We start from the raw sequence: 20696 nt of genomic DNA on the forward strand, positions 1-20696 counted from the left end.
ATGCACCGCGCGTCTCCGCCTGTTCCGGCCCAGCGCCGCGCGGTGATTGGCCTCTCGGGCGTCCTACCCGGAAGCGGGCGCCGCGGCAAGAGATTTGAACGGCAGCGGCCGCCCCGGGAGGCGACTGCCGAGCCGGTGAGTGTAGCCTCCGGGCCCCGCCGCCCCGCAGCCCGTTAGCGGCTCCCGGCGGGTCTGCTGGCGGCAGGACTCTGGGGGGGCTGGGCGCCTTTCGCCGGGCCGCGCGGGCGGGCCCGCGAAAGGAGGCGGCCGCGGCGGCGTCTCCTTGGGTCTCGTTCGTTGCCCCGCGGAGGATACCGCCGGGTCGGGCGTGCTTGCCTCTTCGGCAGCGCAGTCGCCCGCTCTCGCTGGCAAGCGTTAGCCAGGAGCCCCCGTCAGACGGTAGCCGCCTGTGCCCGGGGCCTGCGGGCGCTCGGGCTGCCCCGTCTGGTGAATTTCCCGCTGGGGGTGTAGCGCTTGGTCATCAGCGCAGGTCGCCCCCCGCCCCGGCCCGCGCTGGGCTGCAGTAAATGCGTTTTCCGTTCCAGAGTCTGCTCAGCGTGGAGAAGCCCAAAGGCCGGCTGCAGTTTCTCCTCGCAGGGGCTGAGAAGAATTGCCAGGTCCCCGTTGCTCTCAGAATGGCTTTAGGTGATTATGAGGAAATTCTCAAGTGCTACGAATCACATGAAAGGAGTGGGACAGGTAGGCCTGATCCGTGGGCACAACCCGATGCGCGCGCCCTGTCTGACCGCTCTCGTGCTTCCCTAAGCACACGTTAACTGTTGCTGTCGAATGCACGGGGCACGTTTCTGTTGTGTGTTTTGCGTGGCAGAGCTCTGGCAGTGTCACTGGAGGTGGGTGTCAGTGGTCGCTTCTTGCTCTAGTGAAGACGCTGCCCGCTGTGCGCGTGACACATTCGCTGCCCCTGTGAGATTACAGGCAAGAAAACACGTCCTCACGCTGAGCTTTCAAGGTCTCTTTTTCCGGTTCTAGGTGGGTTTGCTGATTATTTCGATGTTCTTCGGTGGCTCGACTCATGGGTGTGTGGGCACCTACGTGATGTACTTTCACCACTAGTTTCCCCAGCGGGTCAGCAATATCTTGCCATACTTGAGCAGCCCAGAGGGGTTTACCTCTGGGTTTGCCTGTGCTGCCAGTTGCTCTGCTTCCAGTGCCTCTGGCCTTCTTGTGGGGCTGCCACCACTGGTGGGGCCACTCTCCACCCCTCCCGGCGCCCCGAGCGTGCCTGGGGGAGGAACTGCCGCTCTGCTCAGCAGCAGAAGGCCCCACTGGGCCTTCCGTGGGGCCCTGCGAGGCCCGGGAGAGGCCCTGGGGCTCTTGGTGGGGACCGCTTGGCCCAGCTCATGCTCCTGAGAGGGCCGGAGAAGGCCTGGGGTTGCCTGGAGGGCAGCAGGGCCCTGCCCGTGCCCCAGACAAGCCCGGCTGCTGCGTCCGGGTATGGAATTGGCCATGTCCACCAGCTATCCCCAGGGTGTTCAGCCTCCTGAGCTGGGAGATAAGGATGGAGAGCAGAACAACCCACCCATAACCCAGGAGGAAGTAGCCAATGACCTGCTTCTGCACCCAGACGCACATAAGTCTATGGGGCCGGATGGGATTCACCCAAGAGTACTCAGGGAGCTGGCGGGAGAGCTCACCAAGCCTCTCTCCATCATTTATCAACAATCCTGGTCAACAGGGCAGGTACCAGATGCCTGGAGGGTGGCTAATGTGACGCCCATCTACAAGAAGGGTCGGAAGGAGGATCCGGGGAACTACAGGCCTGTCAGCCTGACCTCGGTACCAGGAAAGATCATGGAGAGGATCATCTCGAGTGAGCTCTCACGGCAAGCGCAGGGCAGCCAAGGGATCGGGGCCAGCCAGCATGGCTTTAGGAAAGGGAGGTGCTGCTTAACCAACCTGATCTCTTTCTATGACCATGTCACCCGCCTTCTGGATGCGGGGAAGGCTGTGGACGTTGTCTATCTGGACTTTGGCAAGGCCTTTGACACCGTCCCCCACAGCATTCTCCTGGAGAAGCTGGCGATCCATGGCATAGACGAGTGTACTCTTTGCTGGGTTAAAAACTGTCTGGCTGGCCGTGCCCAGAGAGTTGGGATTAATGGGGTGAAATCCTCTTGGCGGCCGGTCACCAGTGGTGTCCCTCAGGGCTCAGTTCTGGGGCCGGTTTTGTTTAATATCTTTATCAATGATGTGGATGAGGGGATTGAGTGCACCCTCAGTAAGTTTGCAGATGACACCAGACTGGGTGGGGGTGTTGATCTGCTTGAGGGTAGGAAGGCTCTCCAGAGGGACCTGGACAGGCTGGATCGATGGGCCAAGGCCAACTGTATGAGGTTTAATAAGGCCAAGTGCCGGGTCCTGCATTTCGGTCACAACAACCCACAGCAACGCTACAGGCTTGGGGCAGAGTGGCTGGAAAGCTGCCCGGCAGAAAAGGACCTGGGGGTGCTGGTGGAGCCAGCTTAACATGAGCCAGCAGTGTGCCCAGGTGGCCAAGAGGGCCAACAGCATTCTGGCTTCTATCAGGAATAGCGTGGCCAGCAGGAGCAGGGAAGTGATGGTGCCTCTGTACTGGGCACTGGTGAGGCCCCACCTCGAGTGCTGTGTTCAGTTCTGGGCCCCTCTGTACAAGAGGGACATTGAGGTGCTGGAGCGTGTCCAGAGGAGAGCGACCAGGCTGGTGAGGGGTCTGGAGACCAGGGCATATGAGGAGAGGCTGAGAGAGCTGGGCATGTTTAGCTTGGAGAAGAGGAGGCTGAGGGGAGACCTCATTGCCCTCTACAACTCCCTGAAAGGAGGGTGCAGAGAGGTGGGGGTTGGCCTCTTCTCCCAGGGGAATAATGACAGGACCAGAGGAAATGGCCTGAAGTTGCGGCAGGGGAGGTTTAGGTTAGATATTAGGAAGAATGACTTTACTGCAAGAGTGGTCAGGCACTGGAACAGCCTGCCCGGGGAGGTGGTTGAGTCACCATCCCTAGAGGTGTTTAAGAAATGTCTAGATGTGGCACTTCAGGGCATGCGCTAGTGTGGAGATTGTAGGTTGTTTGGTTGGACTCGATGATCTCCAAGGTCTTTTCCAACCATGAAGATTCTGTGATTCTAAGATCAGGAGGGGGATGCCCTCAGCGTAGGAGCTTCCTGGGGGAATGGAGATCCTCTAGGGGTCGGGCAGCAGATTCGGTGAGCCCTTTTGGGTGAGGGGACACTGCAGGGTTCAAACAGACCCAGAAGTTTCTGTGGGTTCCTGGGGCCGGCTTCTGAGCACAGCTGCCAGATGTGCCAACAGAGGTGATGCTCACCTGGATCTCCTACATGCAATCAGGGAAAAAAGGATCAGGGCTGTGATAATGGAGTGGCAGCCTTGGCTGCAGTGTCCATGAAGTAGCGGGTTCTCAGCTCCCCAGGGGAGCAAGCAAGGAGAGACACAGAGTGCAGACAGCAGGTCTCAGAGGGGAAGACTTTGAAGTAACAACCGAAAGGCCGCAAGAAGGTCTCCCCGGAGCCTTCTCTGCTCCAGACGGAACAGCCCCAACTCTCTCAGCCCGTCCTCACAGCAGAGGGGTTCCATCCCTCCGATCATTTCTGTGGCATTCCTCTGGCCCGTTCTGTGAGGCAGCAGCAGGAATGCAGGGAGCTCTGCCTGGGGACAGACAGACTCGGCTGGGAGCTGAGGCGTCAACAGGAGAGGACAGAACAACCTGGGAAACTGGCAGCTTTGTGGCGGGTGAACGTCTGCTCCAGACTTCATACCAACAAACAAGCAACAGCTAGTCAGGGATGTAAAAGCCAGGGCTAAGAAGGTAGAGTTGAGGCTCCTGAGAGAAAGGAAAAAGGCCGAGAGCAGGAGACGTCTGGAGAGCAGGCTTTGGCCTGCTGGGGGACTGGCTTGGAAGAATCCTGTGGGATACGGCCCTGCGGAGAAGCAGGGTGCGGAGGGCTGCTTGAGGATCTCCTCTTCACGCTCCACAATGGCCCGCCTTGACATTCAGAAAGGACGGCGTGGATGAGAAAGAAGCTGCTGACAAAACCCAAGCCTGAAGAGGAAGCACAGAGGAGGTGGAAGCTGGCTGCCTGCCAGCCTCAGGGGTTTTGTGTTTCCATACCGGAGACAGGCAGTTGTGTGTGCGTGTGCTTGTTTATGTGGGGGGGAACTGAGGGATGAGGAGATCCTGGGGCCGGCTTCTGGATAGAGGATGTAAAACCAGCTCCTGGAGGGATCCATTTTCTCTGTGTGTCTCTACAGGTCTATATTTCCCACTGACGTAGTCTGCCATACAGGCAGCGCACCGTACCAATACCCTCCCTGGTATTTTGGTGATGGTTGTCACGGTACTTCCTACTTGAGTCGGAAATTCTATTGAACTAGTACCTCCTTTAATTGTCTATCGTGGCCTGCAACTCCTCAGGTTATCTTGTGAGAGACAGCACCACCAGGGTGAGCCATCAGCATAGAAACATTGACAGCTGAGCAAATGGATCTTCATTCCAGGGCAATGGAGCTTCACTTCAGGGGAACCGTGAGAAACTCTGGGATATGGCCAAGAGAAACCTCCAGAAGTTTACAAGGAGAAGTGTCCGGTCCTGCACTGAGGGGGAGGAAGGTGCATCAGAGCCCGCTGGGACCTAACGTGCTGAGCAGTGGTCCTGAGGAGAAGGTGCTGGGAACTGGAGTGGCCCCCCAAAGAAAAGTGTCCCCCTGCGTGCAGCTCCCCATTTTGGAGGAGTGGGGAGGAACTGGAGAGTGCCCAGAGGAGGTCTGCCCAGGTGTGGTTCAGCGTATAGTGCACATGCGCTGCGTGGGGAGGCTGAGGAATGTGGGCTTCTTTGCCCCTTTGGCCCCATGGTGGAGAGGCTCTGGGCAGGACAGGGGTTGCTCGAAGGACGGTTTCAGAGATGATGGGGCTTTTCTTCTTCGTGGGAGACCGCATGAGAAAGAAAGAATGCCAGAACTTGTAGCTTGGGAGGTTTAAACAGGAAACGGGAGAAAGAAACGTCACTCCAAGGGCAGTGCTGTGGAAAAGGCGGCCATCCAGAAAGAATGTGGATCAGCCCGTGGCTTTGTGTCTAAAGACATATCCCCGAAGGATGGCGAGACTTCAGAAAGCTTAGTGAGTTGCTCAGGCGAGAGCAAGGTGGAGAAGCAGGGGAGATGTCTGCAGCCTGCAGGGAACATGCCCAGGTGTGGAACACAATAGGACAGCCTGCGGTGGTTTCAACAGTGTGGGGCTGTTGAAATGTGAAAAGCCCCCAAGAGATCCAAGGTCTTAATCTCCGTGTCTGTGCCTGTTACCTCTGCCACTGATGCCTATAAGGAGTACAAGAGCCTGATGGCCTCCTCGTCCCCACCTGGGAGCCTGGGAGGTGTCCTGCTGTCATTCTGCACGTGTCATTGCACCTCCCTTCCCACATCATCCGCATGGAAGAGCAACTTGGAAGACATCATCCTGATTATGGAACAGGTCATCCTGAGTGCCATTATGTGGCACATGAAGAACAACCAGGCGATCAGGCACAGTCAGCATGGGTTCATGAAAGGCAGGTCGTGCTTGACAATCCTGATCCCCTTCTAAAACAAGGTGACCCGCTGAGTGGATGAGGGAAAGGCTGTGGATGTTGTTTACCTGGAGTTTAGTAAAGCTTCTTGACACAGTTTCCCACAGCGTTCTCCTGGAGAAATTGGCTGCCCATGGCTTGGATAGGCGTACGCTTCGCTGGGTGAAAAACTGCTGGGACAGCCGGGCCCAATGAGTGGTGGTGAATGGAGCTCAATCCAGTGGGCGGCCGGTCACAAGTAGTGTTCCCCAGGGCTCAGTACGGGGGTCGATTCTCTTTAAAATCTTTATCAATGATCTGGACGATGGGATCGATTGCACCCTCAGTATGACACCAAGTTGGGTGTGAGTGTCGACCTGCCCAAGGGTAGGAAGGCAGGAGAAGAGGAAACGGCATCAAGTTGCACCAGGGGACGTTTAGATTGGACGTCAGGAAAATCTTTTACACTGAAAGGGTTATTAAGCATTGGAACAGGCTGCCCAGGGAAGTGGTGGAATCACCATCCCTGGAGGTATTTAAAATTAGACGGGTAGACGTAGTGCTTAGCGACATGGTTTAGTGATGGTTTTTGTCAGTGTTAGGTGGATGGTTGGACTGGATGATGTGAAAGGTCCCTTCTAACCTAAGCAATTCTATGATTCTGTGACCCCCCAGTTTCTCTAGGAGGCGGTCTGGGCTACCTTCTTCCTCCAGTACCCAACTTGCAGACGTTCTGGTCTCTCTAGCGTCCAGTCCAGACTTAGGCCCTCAAAAATGACTTGCTCGCAGGTGTGTTTTACTCTCTGGTTTCTCTTGTTTGGTGTTTGCTTGTGATTAAACCACTACCATACACACCAATCTTAAGTGCACACCCGCCAGTCTCACCAGTTGCTGGTCCCCCAAAGTACAAAAGAACTTAGGACTTGTGGTTCCCACTCCGGTTGCTGGCACTTGAACCTCCATCTGTGCATAGAGCAGAGATCTCCCTTGCCCCACAAAGCTCTTGGAAAGGGAGGTATTAAGAAAACAGGGCAGGCTGCGGTGATCCGTTGCAGGGCACAGCCAGGGAAGTGTCCTGGCCAGCCATCTGGTTACACATGACCATCTCCTTTCAGCCCTTTTCTCTCTATTTTCCCATGGTCGTTCGTCTACAAACCTTTGATCCTTTCCTAGACATCCCATGGCAAGTCTTGCACAGTCCCCAAATGCACTTTCTGGCGTCCCAACATGAGTCTCAGACCCCGAAAGAAAAAAAACCCTCTTCCGTTGGCAAGGTCACCGTGCAAGGCTCTCCCATTGGCTCACTTAACTAACTGAATTGATGCAACTATGCCAGGACTTTCTTGGAAGGATTTTTTTTCCTTTTGGGTTTTGAATTGTTCCTCTGAAAACATGGCAACTTCTGTCCTAGAAATGGCAATCCTTTCTTTTTTATGGAAGGGTTGGAGACTAGGTCAGGTGAAAATCCCTATATGGTGTATGTAGGTGTTTGAAGCCTTGTGCAGGAGGAGTTGGGCATATTAGAATCCAAGCATCATAGAATGGTTCAGGTTGGAAGGGACCTAAAAGATCATCTAGTCCAACCCCCTGCCGTGAGGTGGGACGTCTTTCACTAGTTCAGGCTGCTCCAAGCTCCTGACCTTGGACACGTCCAGGGATGGGGCATCCACAACTGCTCTGGGCAACCTGTTCCAAGGTCTCACCACGCTCATCATAAAGCATTTCTTCCTTATGGCCAACCTAAATATAACCTCTTCCAGTGTAAAGCCATTGCCCCTTGTTCTGCTATTAAAGGCCCTGGTAAAAAGTCTCACTCCATCTTTCTTGGCCTATGACCACTGCGATTTCATCTGCAAACACTGTGGAGAGAGCCCAGAGATCTCCCAAGACAGGGTTTGGAGGCCTCAAGCACTTGACCAGTATCTAGAGGCTGAGAGCCCTGGGCTCAGTGGTTTGGAGACTGGGGACGGTATAGGAGGAGCCTGAGCGTGCTGGAAGGGTGCTTTCAGAGCTGGTGGAGCTTTTCTTCCTAGTGGAAAACAGCCTGAGAAAGAAAGAACTCCCCAACATGCAGGTGGGGAGGTGCAGCCTGGCCACGAGGAGAAAGAAACGTCACTCCAAGGGCAGTGCTGTGGTGCAACACGCCACCCAGAAGGAGTCTGGATCAGCCCAAGGCTTTGTGTTTCAAGGAAGAGCCAGGGAGGATGGAGAGATCTCAGCAAAGGAAGGTGACAGCAAGATGGGGCAGCCGGGTGGATGACTGCAGCCTGCAGGGAAAGAGGCAGAGGTGATGGGACACTGTAGGACAGCCTGTGGTGGAGAAGATAGAGGGATGTGGCAAAGCTGGAAGTCCCCTAACAGAGCCAGCCTCTTCATGTCTTGGGCTACGGCTGTTGTCTCTGCCACTGATGCCTCTGAGACAACCAGTCCTTCCAGCACTGGGGTCTCGTTGCCTCCTTGTCCATACTCAGGAGCCTGGGAGGTGTCGTACCATAGTCCTGCCCTTGGCATTGCACATCTCCACATCCCACTGTCCCAGGAAGAGCCCTGAGGAAGGAGTGAGGGAGAGGATCTCCCTTCCTGGGGGCTGGGGGTCAGGCCTTGGCCCTTTGGGCGATGGAGTCAGGGCTTGGCCCTTTGCATTAATGAAACACATCCACGTTTACCCAGCATCAGAGTCACCTTCAACTTGCTTTTCCCGACCTGCCATCGCTGCCTCCAGTTTTCTGCTGTAACCGGACCCTGGGGGCAATTCCTCAGTGGGACCCATCAACACCACAAGAAACTTTGGAGTTTGAACCCGACTTTGACTCCTTGAGAGGTTCCTTCAACTTCCTCGCAGCGTCGGAGGTTCACGGACTGGGCCTCGAACCCACCAGAGGGGTCATTAAAACTCCTTGGGCTGGTCCTCTGCGTCTGAGCTGGGCTGGGCTCCTGGGATGGAGGGAGCTCACGGCAAGCGGGCAGCGCTGCAGAGAGACAGCTCTGCCCAGGAGCAGCTCCTCTGCCAAGCGCAGCAGGGCTGAGGGCACTGCCAGGGTGTCTCAGGGAGATGAGCAAGGCAGAGAGAGAGCTTGAAGGTGTCAGGATTGAGAGGACGACTGAGAGCTCACTGGAGGAGAAATCTTTGCAGCCCTTGACAGGGTAAGTCTGCGGGTGCAGGGCACTGCAGGCGGAGTTGCTGGAGGCATCTCCTAAAGCTGGCACAGCCACAGCTTACGGGATCTGTACATGTGGGAGCTCTTGTCAGGCACTTTGAATAGCTGTGAAGGTGGGTGTGCAGCCAGGGGTGCCCAGGGCTGTCCTTCAGAGCAGGCTCCCTGCACCCCAGGGGTCTGTGTGCCGGGGCAGGGACTCCGCCACCTGCCAGGGTCAGCTCTCAGCCTGCCTGGGAAGCCCACCACATCACTGTGGGGAGAAGTTCTGCATGGAAGGAGCATCCCCCGGCGGGGCAAGGTCCTGCTGCTGAGAGGGTTCTGCGTGGCTGAGGGCTGCTCACAGCTGCAGATCACTGCAGGACATTCCCTGGAGACTTCCAGAAGCACAGCAAGGAGGGGGCCAATGGTGATGATTTTTGGTCTGGTGTCTTCTAACATCTCATTGGATTCTTTTCCAGCCTAAAGGTTTCAGCAAATCCAGCACCTCATGCTAAGTAGAGCTAAGCAAGCAGCACAAATCACACCGAATGATAATCCTAAATCATTTATTCTACTTAAAACGTATGTATTTATGCTGAACAATTAATATCCCGCAAGGAGAAGGAAGGAGCACAGGGTCTCCCCGCCCTGCTCAGCCCTGGGCAGCCCCAGCATGACGTCAGAGGTGACACCACTGTGAGGTCACAGCTGGCTGCCTGCACAGCGCTGTGGCGTGTGGGGCAGGAGCCCACAGTTGCCCTGTGGCTGCGGCCCTGGACAGGCTCCTGCTGGCTGCGGCGAGAGGCTGCTGCTGGAGCTGGTTTTGGGGACAGGACACGCTGCTGGGGCTCAGCGGGGAGCCTGCCTTTGCCCGAGATGGCGAGGAGAAAGGCCCCCCAGACAAGACGCCCAGGGGCCTCCAAAGGCTCCTTGGGGACCAAGGGAAACCAACGGCCGGCAGGGTGAGAACGGGGCTGCGCTGCCGGGCGGGCTTCCCGGGGCGGGGGACTGCTGCTGCCAGCTCGCCTCCTCTTCTCCCGGGGCAGGCCTGTCCCGCAAAGGGTGGGGAAAGGAGGGGGACCCCAGCCCTGCTGCCCGCTCTCGCTGCTGCTGGGACAGCCCTTCCTCTGGCAGGGGCCTCCGCTCAGGCTACTCCTCCCCGCCTCAGCTCCCGCGGCCTGGGGACGGTGGGCAGCCGGCATTTGTCTTTGTCCTCCCACAGGGACCCGAGCGCTGGCGTGGAGCTGGTGATGCGCCCTTCACCTGCCGGCTCAGCCGCTCAAGGGCCTGCCGAGGGGCGCGACAAGGCCACAGAAATCGCAAGTAAGCTCAGCACTGCTGCTTGCTCCAAAGTCCTCCGGGGTGAACGTGGAGAGCCGCGCTGTGCCAGAGCTCGGGCCAGTTGTCACAAGTGGCAGGAGAATCGTAGAATCATAGAATTGCCTAGGTTGGAAGGGACCTTTCAGACCATCTAGTCCAACCATCAACCTAACTGTGACAAAATTCATCACTAAGCACTATGTCTACGCGTCTTTTAAACACCTCCAGGGATGGTGCCTCAACCACTCCCCTGAGCAGCCTGTTCCAATGCTTAATAACCCCTTCTGTGTAAAAATTTTTCCTAATGTCCAGTTTAAACCTCCCTTGGCACAACTTGATGCCGTTTCCTCTTGTCCTATGGCCTGTTACTTGGGAGAAGAGACCGACCCCCACCTCTCTACACCCTCCTTTCAGGGAGTTGCAGAGAGCGAGGTCTCCCCTCAGCCTCCTTTTCTCCAGGCTAAACAGCCCCAGCTCCCTCAGCCGCCCCTCACAAGACTTGTGCTCCAGACCCCTCACCGGCTCCGTTGCCCTTCTCTGTGCCTCAATGTCTTTTTTGTGGGGAGGGGCCCAAAACTGGCCACAGCACTTGAGGTGGGGCCTCACCAGTGCTGAGTACAGGGGAATGTTCACTGCCCTAGTCGTACTCACCACACTGCTCCTGATACAGGCCAGGATGCTGTTGTCCTTCTTGGCCACCTGGGCACACTGCTGGCTCATAGTCAGCCGTCTGTCGACCAACACCCCCAGGTCCTTTTTTGCCGGGCAGCTTTCGAGCCACTCCTCCCCAGGCCTGTAGTGCTGCATGGGGTTGTTGTGACCCAAGTGCAGGACCTGGCACTTGGCCTTGTTGAACCTCATGCCATTGGCTTCAGCCCATCGATCCAGCCTGTCCAGATCCCTCTGCAACGCCTTTCTACCCTCAAGCAGGTCGACACTCCCACCCAACTTGGTGTCACCTGCAAACTTAGTGAGGGTGCATTCCATCCCCTTGTCCAGTGTAGGCTGCCCTGCTCTTTGCCCCGGGGAGGGCGTGCCTGGGACTCGGTGCCCACCTCCCCACAGGGAGCTGAAATATGCCTGGCTGGGCATCCTAGAGAAGAGATCTCAAGGGGCAGGCTTAACTTTTCTCTGGTTTCTTTGCCCAGGGACGGTCTTCAGCCTTCCTTGCCTTCTGGCTGTTGCCCTGGTCTCTCTGTGGAGACATCTGCTGAGCATGTGCCTCTTGGCCGCGTACGTACGACATGTTTCTGCTGCGGATGGGGGGTAGAACGGGGGTGTCTGAGGGACGGTGCCAGCAAAGGGCAGAGCAGAGGGTGCTTCCCAGCCAGCAGCCCGGGGCTCCCAGTGGGGCGCCTCAGCTTGGGCGCTGCTCGTGCTGTGGCCATTCTCAGGGGAGCCAAGAGCAAAGCCCCTCGGCAGCCATTTGCTGCAGCCCCAAGCTTTGGCTGCGGCAGGACAAACTGCCCCGTAGCCAGACGCTCGGGTGCAGAGCCAAGCCTCCGCAGGGCAAGGGTTTTCCCCAGCTCAGGCGAGAGACCACGCCGGTCTGTGGAGGCCTCTGGGAGGAAAGGCGGACAAGGCTCCTGCGCTTCCCAGCTCTGCGGGAAAACACTTGCCCTAAGAGGGATGTGTGTGATGGCAAGGGAGAACAGGCCTGCCTCCTCAGCCAGAGGGAGAGCAAGGTCCGCACCAGAAAGACTGCTGGAAAGCACTCTTCGTGTGCTCGACGTCTTTGCTTCCTGGGATGATCTTCCTGGAGACCTTCCTTTGGGGAAGAGCTGCCGGCAGCGTTGAACGATGTGGACAGAAATCGTGTTCCTGCTGGACGCTGCTCTGTCAGTTCTCTGTCAGCAGCAGGCTTCCAAAATGGTGTCTGTTTGGCCTGAAAAGGGAAATCCGCCTGTGAAGGGGTTTGTCCAAGGCTTGGATCATGACAGCACCAGGACTCCCTCTTTTTCAGGCAAAAGATGGCCCTGCAGAAGAAGGCGTTCTTGCAAGTCTTCTTGTTGCTCCCCCTGGCTCTTGGTGAGTTTTCATGAGCAACCATCTGAGAGCGACAGCCTGGCTGGGCTGGACGCCACCTTTCCTTTTGGGCCAGTATGTGCGGAAACTCCCGTGGCCCAAGTGCTTCCCAAGCAAGTCCTTGAGTGGGACTGCCTTCTGGGCTCCCAGTAAGACTGGTAGCCTCCCAGTCACACTGCTGCCCTGCCTACCGGACCACAGGGCTCACTTAGTCGGCACCTCTGCGAGAGACGGGGGTAGCTCTTTGCAAGCCTGACCTGGGGATTCCCAGAGGGCAGGGGCCATGCAGGGGGACCGATGGAGAGGTACCTCTCCTCGCCCAGCAGCCTGGTCTCGGTGCTCACTGGGGCAGTGAGGGGAAATGGGGAATAGCTCTGGGGCACCGAGCACACCTGAAGATCACGGCTGCGCAGTCCGCTCAAGCCCGGGCTGATGGCCCCCGGTCAGAGGTGTGTCCTCTCCCTGCACCCCACGTCCCCCCGCCTCCTCAGCTCACCTGCTGCCCCAGCCCCAAGGCAACAGGGACAGACAACGCCACTGCAGGCATCGCCAGCACCCCCGGTAAAATAACTGTCTCTTGCTGATGTGAATTGCAGCTGCTGTTCACTGCGGGACCTCGCTGCCAGGCCTGAAGCCCCTGTGGTAAGCGATGTTTCCTGAGCTGGAATTGGGTCTGTGCAGAAGGGTCAGACGACCTCGTGTCCCTGCACCCATTTGCCTGAGAGCCGGGGCTCCCGCACGGCCCTTCCTGCCTTTGCCTCTTGCGCCAGCTGGTGCGGAAGGGAAGCGCTGGCAAAGCAGGGAACGCACGTGTGTCTCTCCTCCTTGCTGAGCTCAGAGGCTCCCAGTGGGGTGGGCAGCTCTCTGACAACATCTGCTTTCCTGGTTCCTGCAGGAACTGCCCGGTTTTAATGGCGCAGCAAACTCAAAAGATGCAGCTAATGCTGGAGGAGGTGGCTCGGCTGAGGGCAGAGATCAGCAGCATGAAGCAGGTGCTGCGGCGTGTTGGGGAAGGAGGCTTGGCTGGGCAGAAGCCCTTGGGGCTGTGGGTGTGTGGGACTGCTGACTGCAGTCAGCCAGCCTTTGCCCCAGGGGCCTCCTGGGCTGCACAGGCCCTTCTCCGGCCCCACTTTCACCGGCCGCTTCAGGCAGCGCAGGACTCCCTTGGCACGCCAGCACCTCTGGCTGCTCTGGCTGGGCTCCTCAGGCAGGGGTGGGACCCAGGCACGCTCACGGGGGGCCAGCCATCGCTGGCAGGGCTTGAGTCCACCTTCCACCTGCCCTGGAGAGTGTGGAGGATGGGGACGAGGGTGTGGGGACCCTCATCAACCCACCTCGGGGCCGTGGCCATGGCTGTGGGCACAGACACTGTTCCTCAGTCCTGCAGCTCCGTGGAGAGGGTTTGCCTTGCCTTTCTGACAGTGGCCCTTTGCCGCTCCGGGCGCTAGTAGCCACGCTGAACGTTGATGTGCTCCTTTTCTCTGTTTGTTTATGGCGTTCCCAGGAAGTCGAGGAAATGAAGCAGGCAGCATCTGAGAGGGCTTTGGAAGCCTACGTGGAGATGTCTGACTGGGCCCTGCAAAGCTCTGGTATGGACACAAGCAGCCCCGTCTCCTTGCCCTGCGCTTGTCTGCAGCCCTCCCCAAAGGCGCCTGCGCTCCAGGCGCTGCTCTCCAAAGTGGGGGAGCTGAAATGCTTGGGGGGTCCCAGGGCAAGGCTGTGGCAGAGCAGCTCTCTCAGACTCCCTCCCAACCCTGCCCTCGGCATCCTCACGCTGCCTCTGGCGCTGCCCCCGCACGTGTTCCTGTGCGGACGGAGGGGCTCTCTTCCTCTCCTCAGCATTGGAAAAGGAGATGGCCGGGCCGTCCTTGGCTGCCCACGCAGCAAGCCCTCAGCTTGGGTCTGCTGCCATTCACATGGGCACCGTCTGTCTCCCAGAACCCTCAGACCTTCTCCTGCTGGCGCTGGGAGTGCAGCAGTCACCAGGCACGTGGCCGCTGTCATTCCCCTGCGCGGCTGGGCAGCTGGGCAGCCCACCAGCCTGGGACGAGGACAGGACTGACAGAGGCGCAGCTGGCCGGCGGTGTCAGAAATAGTGTCTGAGCACCAAGCCCTCCTCGTCTGTGGCCTCTTGCAGTCGTCTGCTTTCCCTTCCCTGCAGGTGCCAGCATTGACCTGCAGAGAACTTCGGAGACCTACACCTGCAAAAACGACTGGTTCTGGAGGTTTATTGAGTTCTTTTGCACTCCCCGCGGTCCCGATCGCATTTTGCAGGTATTGTAGCAGAAATCGAGAGGGAATTCTTTCCTTTCTTCCTGTGAAGTTGGAGACTGACCTCAGGGCTCTCCCTTCGGTCCAGTGTTGCGCCGTCTTGGGGGTGGGAGGCGAGAGGTGGGGGGTGCCCTGCAGAGCCCCTGGGCAGGGATGTGTTTCTGCAAGGCCCTGACTAGAATGGTTTCGTAACCGCTGTTCTCCTCTGCTCCATAATACTGACAGCCCTGGCAAAGGTCGGTCAGGGAAGGAGGCCTCCTGCTTCTGTCCACTTCCTCACACACACCTCATTTTCAAGCTGAAATAGACCCCACAGACACACCGGTGCCTACGCTTCAAGCTACATGGGCAGTTGTCTTGGCCCCAACACTCTCTCACGCTTCATTGCTCTGGCTTTCTGGTTGCAGCCGGATGTTTCCCCAGGAAACTGCTGGGCTTTCCCAGGGCATCAGGGCCAGGTGGTCATCAGGTTGCCAGCGCGAGTCCACCTGACTGCCATCACTGTGCAGCACATCTCCAAAGAAGTCTCTCCATCTGGGACCGTCACCAGCGCCCCCAGGGACATCGCTGTCTTTGTAAGTCTCTGCTGGGTGCTTCTGGTGCGGATCTGGTCCTGGGGGAAAGCCATGACAGGGTCTTCCTTGCTTTTGTGCCTCCTCTGAGGTTGGAGTCCCGGTCTCCTGAGCACTGCAGGGCCCTGGTGAGGCTCTAGGAGTCTCCTCCTAAGGGCTCTAGAGGTCTCCTCCCTCTTAAGACTTGTTCTGGCCAAGCAGCTCAGGGTTCTTGACTAAAACTCAAGCGGAGCCTGAGCTCCACCGTAACCAGTGCTAGACTAGGGCTAGAGCCCCAGGGGAGGGTGGGTAGGTAACAGGGCTGACCCAGCACCTACGTTCCCTCTTTGTCGGGACGAGTCTGAGCTGCTCTCCTTGTGCTTTGCCCCACAGGGAGTGGATGTGGATGGAGAAGAGGAAACTCTCCTGGTGACCTTCATGTACGATGTGGCAAAAGAGGCCATTCAGACCTTCCCTCTGAAGGTGCGATGCACGCACGGTGTTGGGGGAAGATGCCAGGGAGCAAAGCAGGTTTGCCTGCAGGGCCATGGCAGGAGGAGCGTGAATGCTTTCTCCCTGGGCAGAGGGGGCCTGGGTCACCGCCAGGAGAGAGCTGGTGGGGTTGGGAGGGCTGAGTGGCACGCGGTGGTGCTAGCAAAAGGACAGTGAGGGCAAGGTCAGGCCCGTGGGAGCATGAGTCCCAAGAGATCCCTGGCTGCCTTCAGCAGAGCCCGCTGCACACGCAGCCACTGCACCCGAGCAACGTCTTTGTGCCATGGAGAAACCGAGACGCCCGCTGGAGAAAGCCGTCGGGCAGCACCCTGGCTCCATCCCGTGGCCTGCTGGCAGGCTGGACGGTGTCCTCTCCTCCCAGCATAGCATGCCCCTTCTCTCCCGCTGCTCTCACGCCTGCCCGCAGGAAAGCGGGCAGAGCAGACAGCGGGAGCTCGGGGGGGTGTCACACCAGCTGCCCCACGCAAAGGAGCACCTCCCCGGCCTCTCTGCCGGCACAGAGCGAGGCGCAGAGGGAAGGGGCAGAGGGGAGGGAGGCTGAGCCCCAGCCGGGCCCATGCAGAGGGTGCCAGGTGCCTTCCCCCTCCCCGTGTCCCCAGCCTCCCCCCAGCACCCCGCTACCAGAGCCAGCCTCAGGTTTCCACAGCCGCTCCCACCCACTGTCAGGAGCTTGTTCCTGAGCAGGAGCAGGGCTGGTGGGGGGAGATACCTTGACTGCATTGTGGCTCTTAACACCTCCGATTCCTCTTCCCTCTTTTCCTCGCAGAACGCCCCGCATCCCAGAGCCTTCTCCTATCTCAAACTCCTTGTGAAGAGCAACTGGGGAAAACCAAAGTACACATGCATTTACCGAGTGCAGGTTCATGGGAAGATGGCAAAACCAAACAGCCTCAACTGAAACCAGAGACAGAAAAAGGACAAACATAAAAAAGAAGAAAAAGAATAATGTTGCTGCGACTCAGATTGGTGTAGAAGATTTGTCTCCTAAGTTGGGTGCACAATAAGGTCCATTGCAGGGAGGGCAGTCGTGGGAAAGCAACAGAAGATCGGCGAGGAGGATTGTTAATACGCTCAAGTGACTCACAGCTGGGTGCTGGAAAACACATATATCACACTAATTGTTATTCAGTCTCGGACGCTTGCAAGAAAAACACTTGCACTTCGATAACATAAACCTGTGATGGACTCAGGGACACCTTATCCAGCCACTTGAGAATCCTGGCCTGGTGCTGAAGAAGATCAAAGCACAGTGGGAAAACGATGCCTGTTTGAACCCTTTAAATGCCAGGCAGAACAGGGAGTCCGTGCGTGCTCTTGCTCACAAGGACTCTCTCGCTGCCAAGGGCTCTTGCTAACAAGGACTCTCTCTCACTCCACGGTGCCCGCAGTCCCTGCTTCCGTGCCTCTGCCCGGGTGTTGCTTCGGAGATTCCCTGGTCTGTGAGGTATCGAGAAGAAACTTGTTCTTTGCCTTTCATCCGTGGTTTTGTGGTTGTTCCTGCGTCCTGCCCGCATCGGCTCACACAGCGGGGTTACAACCAGGGACTGAGTCTGGTAAATAGGTAAACGTAGCTCCTTGTGAAGAACAAACAGCGAAGAATACCACATCCCCGAAGAGACTGGAGGGACCGATAACAAGCTCGCAAAATAAATGGGGGAGTTGCAAAAGCTGCTGCATTTATCTTCCCCAGTCCACACAAAGAGATTCCTCTATTATCAGCTCAAACCAGCCACCGTACACCACTAGGAACCACCCAAGACCTACCGTGAAGCCCCTAACAGAGTTAATGTGCATGTGCCAAGGGGATGTGAATATGGAGATGAGTTCTGGAAATGTAATGAACGTGGCAATGAGTGCTGAGACATGTAACGACCACGCATATTCTGTATGGATGTAAGTCTCTGTGAATCTCACATTCAGTGGACATGTCAGGTGGAGAGATCCCCCACGTCCCCGGTGCTGAATAAAAGAATGCCTGCTTCTTAAGACTACATCGGTGTTAAGAAGTTCATTCCCGATTTCGGTGACGGTTTCTGGCGACCCAGATGGGACTCTGCCTCTGAATCTCGACAGATCCTTGGAATTGCAGGGCCTCCATCCGGCACCGAGGGATTCTCAGGGAGAACCTCCGATCCCCGGACCAAAGAGCTCCGAGCAAGGCCCCTGGAAAAGTGAAGGCATTCTTTTCTTTAAGGGATATTAAGGGTTGCCTGTCCATAAGGCGAGGCATAAGCCTCGCAGGGTTGGGCTGTAAAGGTACCTAAGGGAAGGAGTTGGTCTCACTGGATGAAAGCCTGTGAGAAACGCGGCTGATAAGCGTAAAGGTATTGTCCTCAACACCAGGCGGGGAAGGGCCGCACCAAGAGCAAAGGTCTGGTATAAAAGGTTCAGGCCCTAAGGTTTTGTTATTTTGTCTTGTGTAATAAGTGCTATGTTCAGTTGTCATTTTCTTTGTGTTTTGTGTTGTTCGTTCTACTAGTACTATCCTATAATGGGTAGCAAGCCCTTGGCGGAAGGGGGAATTTTGAAAAAGTCTCCTTTAGGTTGTATACTCCTTTAGGTTGTATACTGAAGCGTTGGAAACAAATAGGAGGGGACCCGCTCACGAGAAAGCAGCTGATTGAATATTGTAACAATTGGTGGCCGTTATGTACTTCAGAAGATCAAGAAAAATGGACAAGAAATGGGACTTTAAAATAGAATACAATTTTACAGCTTATGTTATTTTGTAGCAGGGAAAACAAATGGGATGTATGTAGATTTGTTTTTCACTTTAAGAAACCACCCAGAGTGGCAGAAGGATTGTGGGCGATAACCAGATATCAGAGACGGTTATTCGGAATGAGACATGCTACGCCAAAAGCCATTAATTGGTCAAAATCGTATGAGGTTAAACAAGAACCAAATGAATCGCCACCTGCATTTATGGAACGAGTAAAGAATACTGCTAGGAAATACACGAACGTGGACCCCGAGAGGAGGCTGGGCAATTGGCCTCTATTTTTATGGGACAATCTGCCCCGGATGTACAAAAGAAACTCCAAAAGTTAGAAGGAGAAGATTCGAGGGACTTGGGAACATTGGTGTAAGTAGCTTGGACCATCTAGAATAACAGAGAAAAGGAGAGGGAGAATCAAAGAGAAGGGAGATTAATTGCCGCATTGACGGGAGTTGCTCCGGGAAGAATGAACGGGGCCCAGGGAAGTAGAGGAGGCTACAGAAGAGTTGGGAAGGAACTCGTTTAGCAGAAGCTCAGTGCGCGATCTGCAAAGAGCGAGGACATTGGAAAAACGCGTGCCCTAGAGTCAGTAACCAAGGCTCGATCCTGCAGCCTGTCAAGGTGATGGCTTTAGGTGATGGTTTAGGGAAGCGTTGCAAAACAGGTAGTAGTAATAAGTCACCTACGTAAACAAATCAATAGCAGGCATGCATCGAGGATTGCTGAAGAGGAAAGTTCATCTGGAGGGCAACTGACGGAGAGGAAGATACGACCACCAGATGAAGTAAACGACCACCAGAACGACTGTGATTCGCGAAATGACTTGCCTCATGATTGTGCAATTGGTTCTGGGAGGGGGCGTGCTTATGTTAATGATTTAGGGAAAACGAATGAATACGTAACAATTTTGTAAATATAAATGGCTCAAAATAAGATCATTGTGGGAGCACTTATGGTGGAAAATCCCCAGTGCGACCGCAGCGCTGCTAATAAAGAATACCTGCTCTACAGGACCATCTGCTGTTGAGTTTATTTCTTTGCTTCAGCTCGTCTCTGTAATCCTGAAAGTTGAAAATATTATAACCATCTGATTTAGGTGAGACCCCCAAAGAGTGACCTTTGGAAGTCTCAAAGAGGGGAACTGTTACACCCAGGGACTGAGCGTCTGGTCAATGGTACTTGACTCCTCCCTGAGGAGGGGTTCAGAAAGCCCGGGGGGTCCTTTCTGAGCCCCGGGACCCAACGGGAAGGTCTCCCTGACGGCTGGTCTGACCCCGGCCCCTGTGCAGTAAATAACCAAGTGTGCCCTTCCAGCGTGTCACAGAGTCATGGAATGTGTTGGGTTGGAAGGGACCCTTAAAGGCCATCTCGTCCAACCCCCGGCAGTGAGCAGGGACGTCTTCAACTAGATCAGGTTGCTCAGAGCCTCATCCAGCCTGGCCTTGGATGTCTCCAGGGATGGGGCCTCCACCCTCTCTCTGGGCAACCTGGGCCGGTGTCTCACCACCCTCAGTGTAAAGAGCTTCTTCCTAATGTCTGATCTAAACCTGCCCTGCTCTAGTTTAAAGCCATTGCCCCTCGTGCTGTGGCTCTGTGCCCTCGCAAACAGCTCCTCCAGCTCTCCTGGAGCCCCTTCAGGGACTGGAAGGGGCTCTAAGGTCTCCCCAGGGCCTTCTCTTCTCCAGGCTGAACCCCCCCAGCTCTCTCAGCCTGTCCCCACAGCAGAGGGGCTCCCGCCCTCGGATCACCTCCGCGGCCTGTCTCGTAAAGCGCTGCCACATTCACCGCTGACTTTGTTAAATCGCTGGTTTATGTTAATAAATATTTCCCCACTTCTCTCCCACAAGTGAAGCCAATGGCTGCGCGCGCCACAAATTGGCCCTTGGTGCCGGACTCCTGAAATGCCCCTAATGCTGCCACCACTCCCGGAACGCTCCCAGTGGCCACTCCTGTGCTAAAGCGCCACCGCGCAGGGAGCGGGGCGCGGCGGGGAGGAGTTGGTGGGATCGGCGGTGTGTGTTTGGGAGACCCCGCTTTCTGCCCCCAGTGGAGGGCGCGGGGCTGGGGCAGCCGGCAGTGTGGGGCCTGCGAGGCTGCCTGCGCCCGGCCGGTGCCACTTCTGCCGGGACGAGCCCAAATTCGGGGGTCAGCAGCATCAGAAGCTCCGCTGGAGGCAGCGCCTGTGCTGGAGCCATGGTGGGTGCACTCCTGCTCTCACCAAACTAGCTTGTTCTGGCATCTCTCCCCATCTACTCTCCTCAAGGATACAACATCCCAAGACTTCCTTGTATCCAACTAAGCCCAGCAGATGTCTAACCCATCCGCTTACAAAGCGTTTCAAACTTAGCTACATTATTCCAGTAAGGAGGAACCAGATGTTCTTTTCAACTGGGTATCAGTAAGGCCTGAGGGGCTTTCCACCCCAGCCTTTTGTGCTGTTCAAGGCTACTGTATCACCAGCGACGGTATCACCCTGGCAGCAGCCATTGGCACCTGCTGTTCTGTAACCTTCAGCAGTCCCACCACAGAAGGGTCAGCTGAAAGACCGGGTAAGGCAGACAGCTGTGTAATGTCCTCAGTCCCTCCAGCTGCTATACCAACAGCCCA

At 56.5% G+C, this 20696-nt stretch overlaps 1 protein-coding gene across 1 annotated transcript; it reads left to right on the forward strand.

The window, feature by feature from the left end:
* The first annotated feature begins 7074 nt into the window (after positions 1-7074).
* LOC141734586 (SUN domain-containing protein 2-like) lies at positions 7075-19179 on the forward strand. The gene is made up of 11 exons (XM_074566491.1): positions 7075-9652; positions 9913-10013; positions 11159-11243; positions 11974-12038; positions 12632-12677; positions 12931-13027; positions 13540-13624; positions 14197-14309; positions 14714-14881; positions 15251-15340; positions 16137-19179. Exons 1-11 carry the CDS (start codon positions 9567-9569, stop codon positions 16266-16268), a joined length of 1068 nt encoding a protein of 355 aa, XP_074422592.1. The 5' UTR covers positions 7075-9566; the 3' UTR covers positions 16269-19179.
* Positions 19180-20696: the final 1517 nt, after the last annotated feature.

This window comes from Larus michahellis, chromosome 24, assembly GCF_964199755.1.
Source record: "Larus michahellis chromosome 24, bLarMic1.1, whole genome shotgun sequence".
Classification (NCBI taxonomy): Eukaryota; Metazoa; Chordata; class Aves; order Charadriiformes; family Laridae; genus Larus; species Larus michahellis.

Coding starts and splice junctions, on each gene's coding strand:
- LOC141734586 (XM_074566491.1), top strand. CDS start 9,567: ATGGCGAGGAGAAAGGCCCCCCAGACAAGACGCCCAGGGGCCTCCAAA. Junction 9,653..9,912: donor GGAAACCAACGGCCGGCAGG/GTGAGAACGGGG, acceptor GTCCTCCCACAG/GGACCCGAGCGCTGGCGTGG. Junction 13,625..14,196: donor CTGGGCCCTGCAAAGCTCTG/GTATGGACACAA, acceptor CCTTCCCTGCAG/GTGCCAGCATTGACCTGCAG.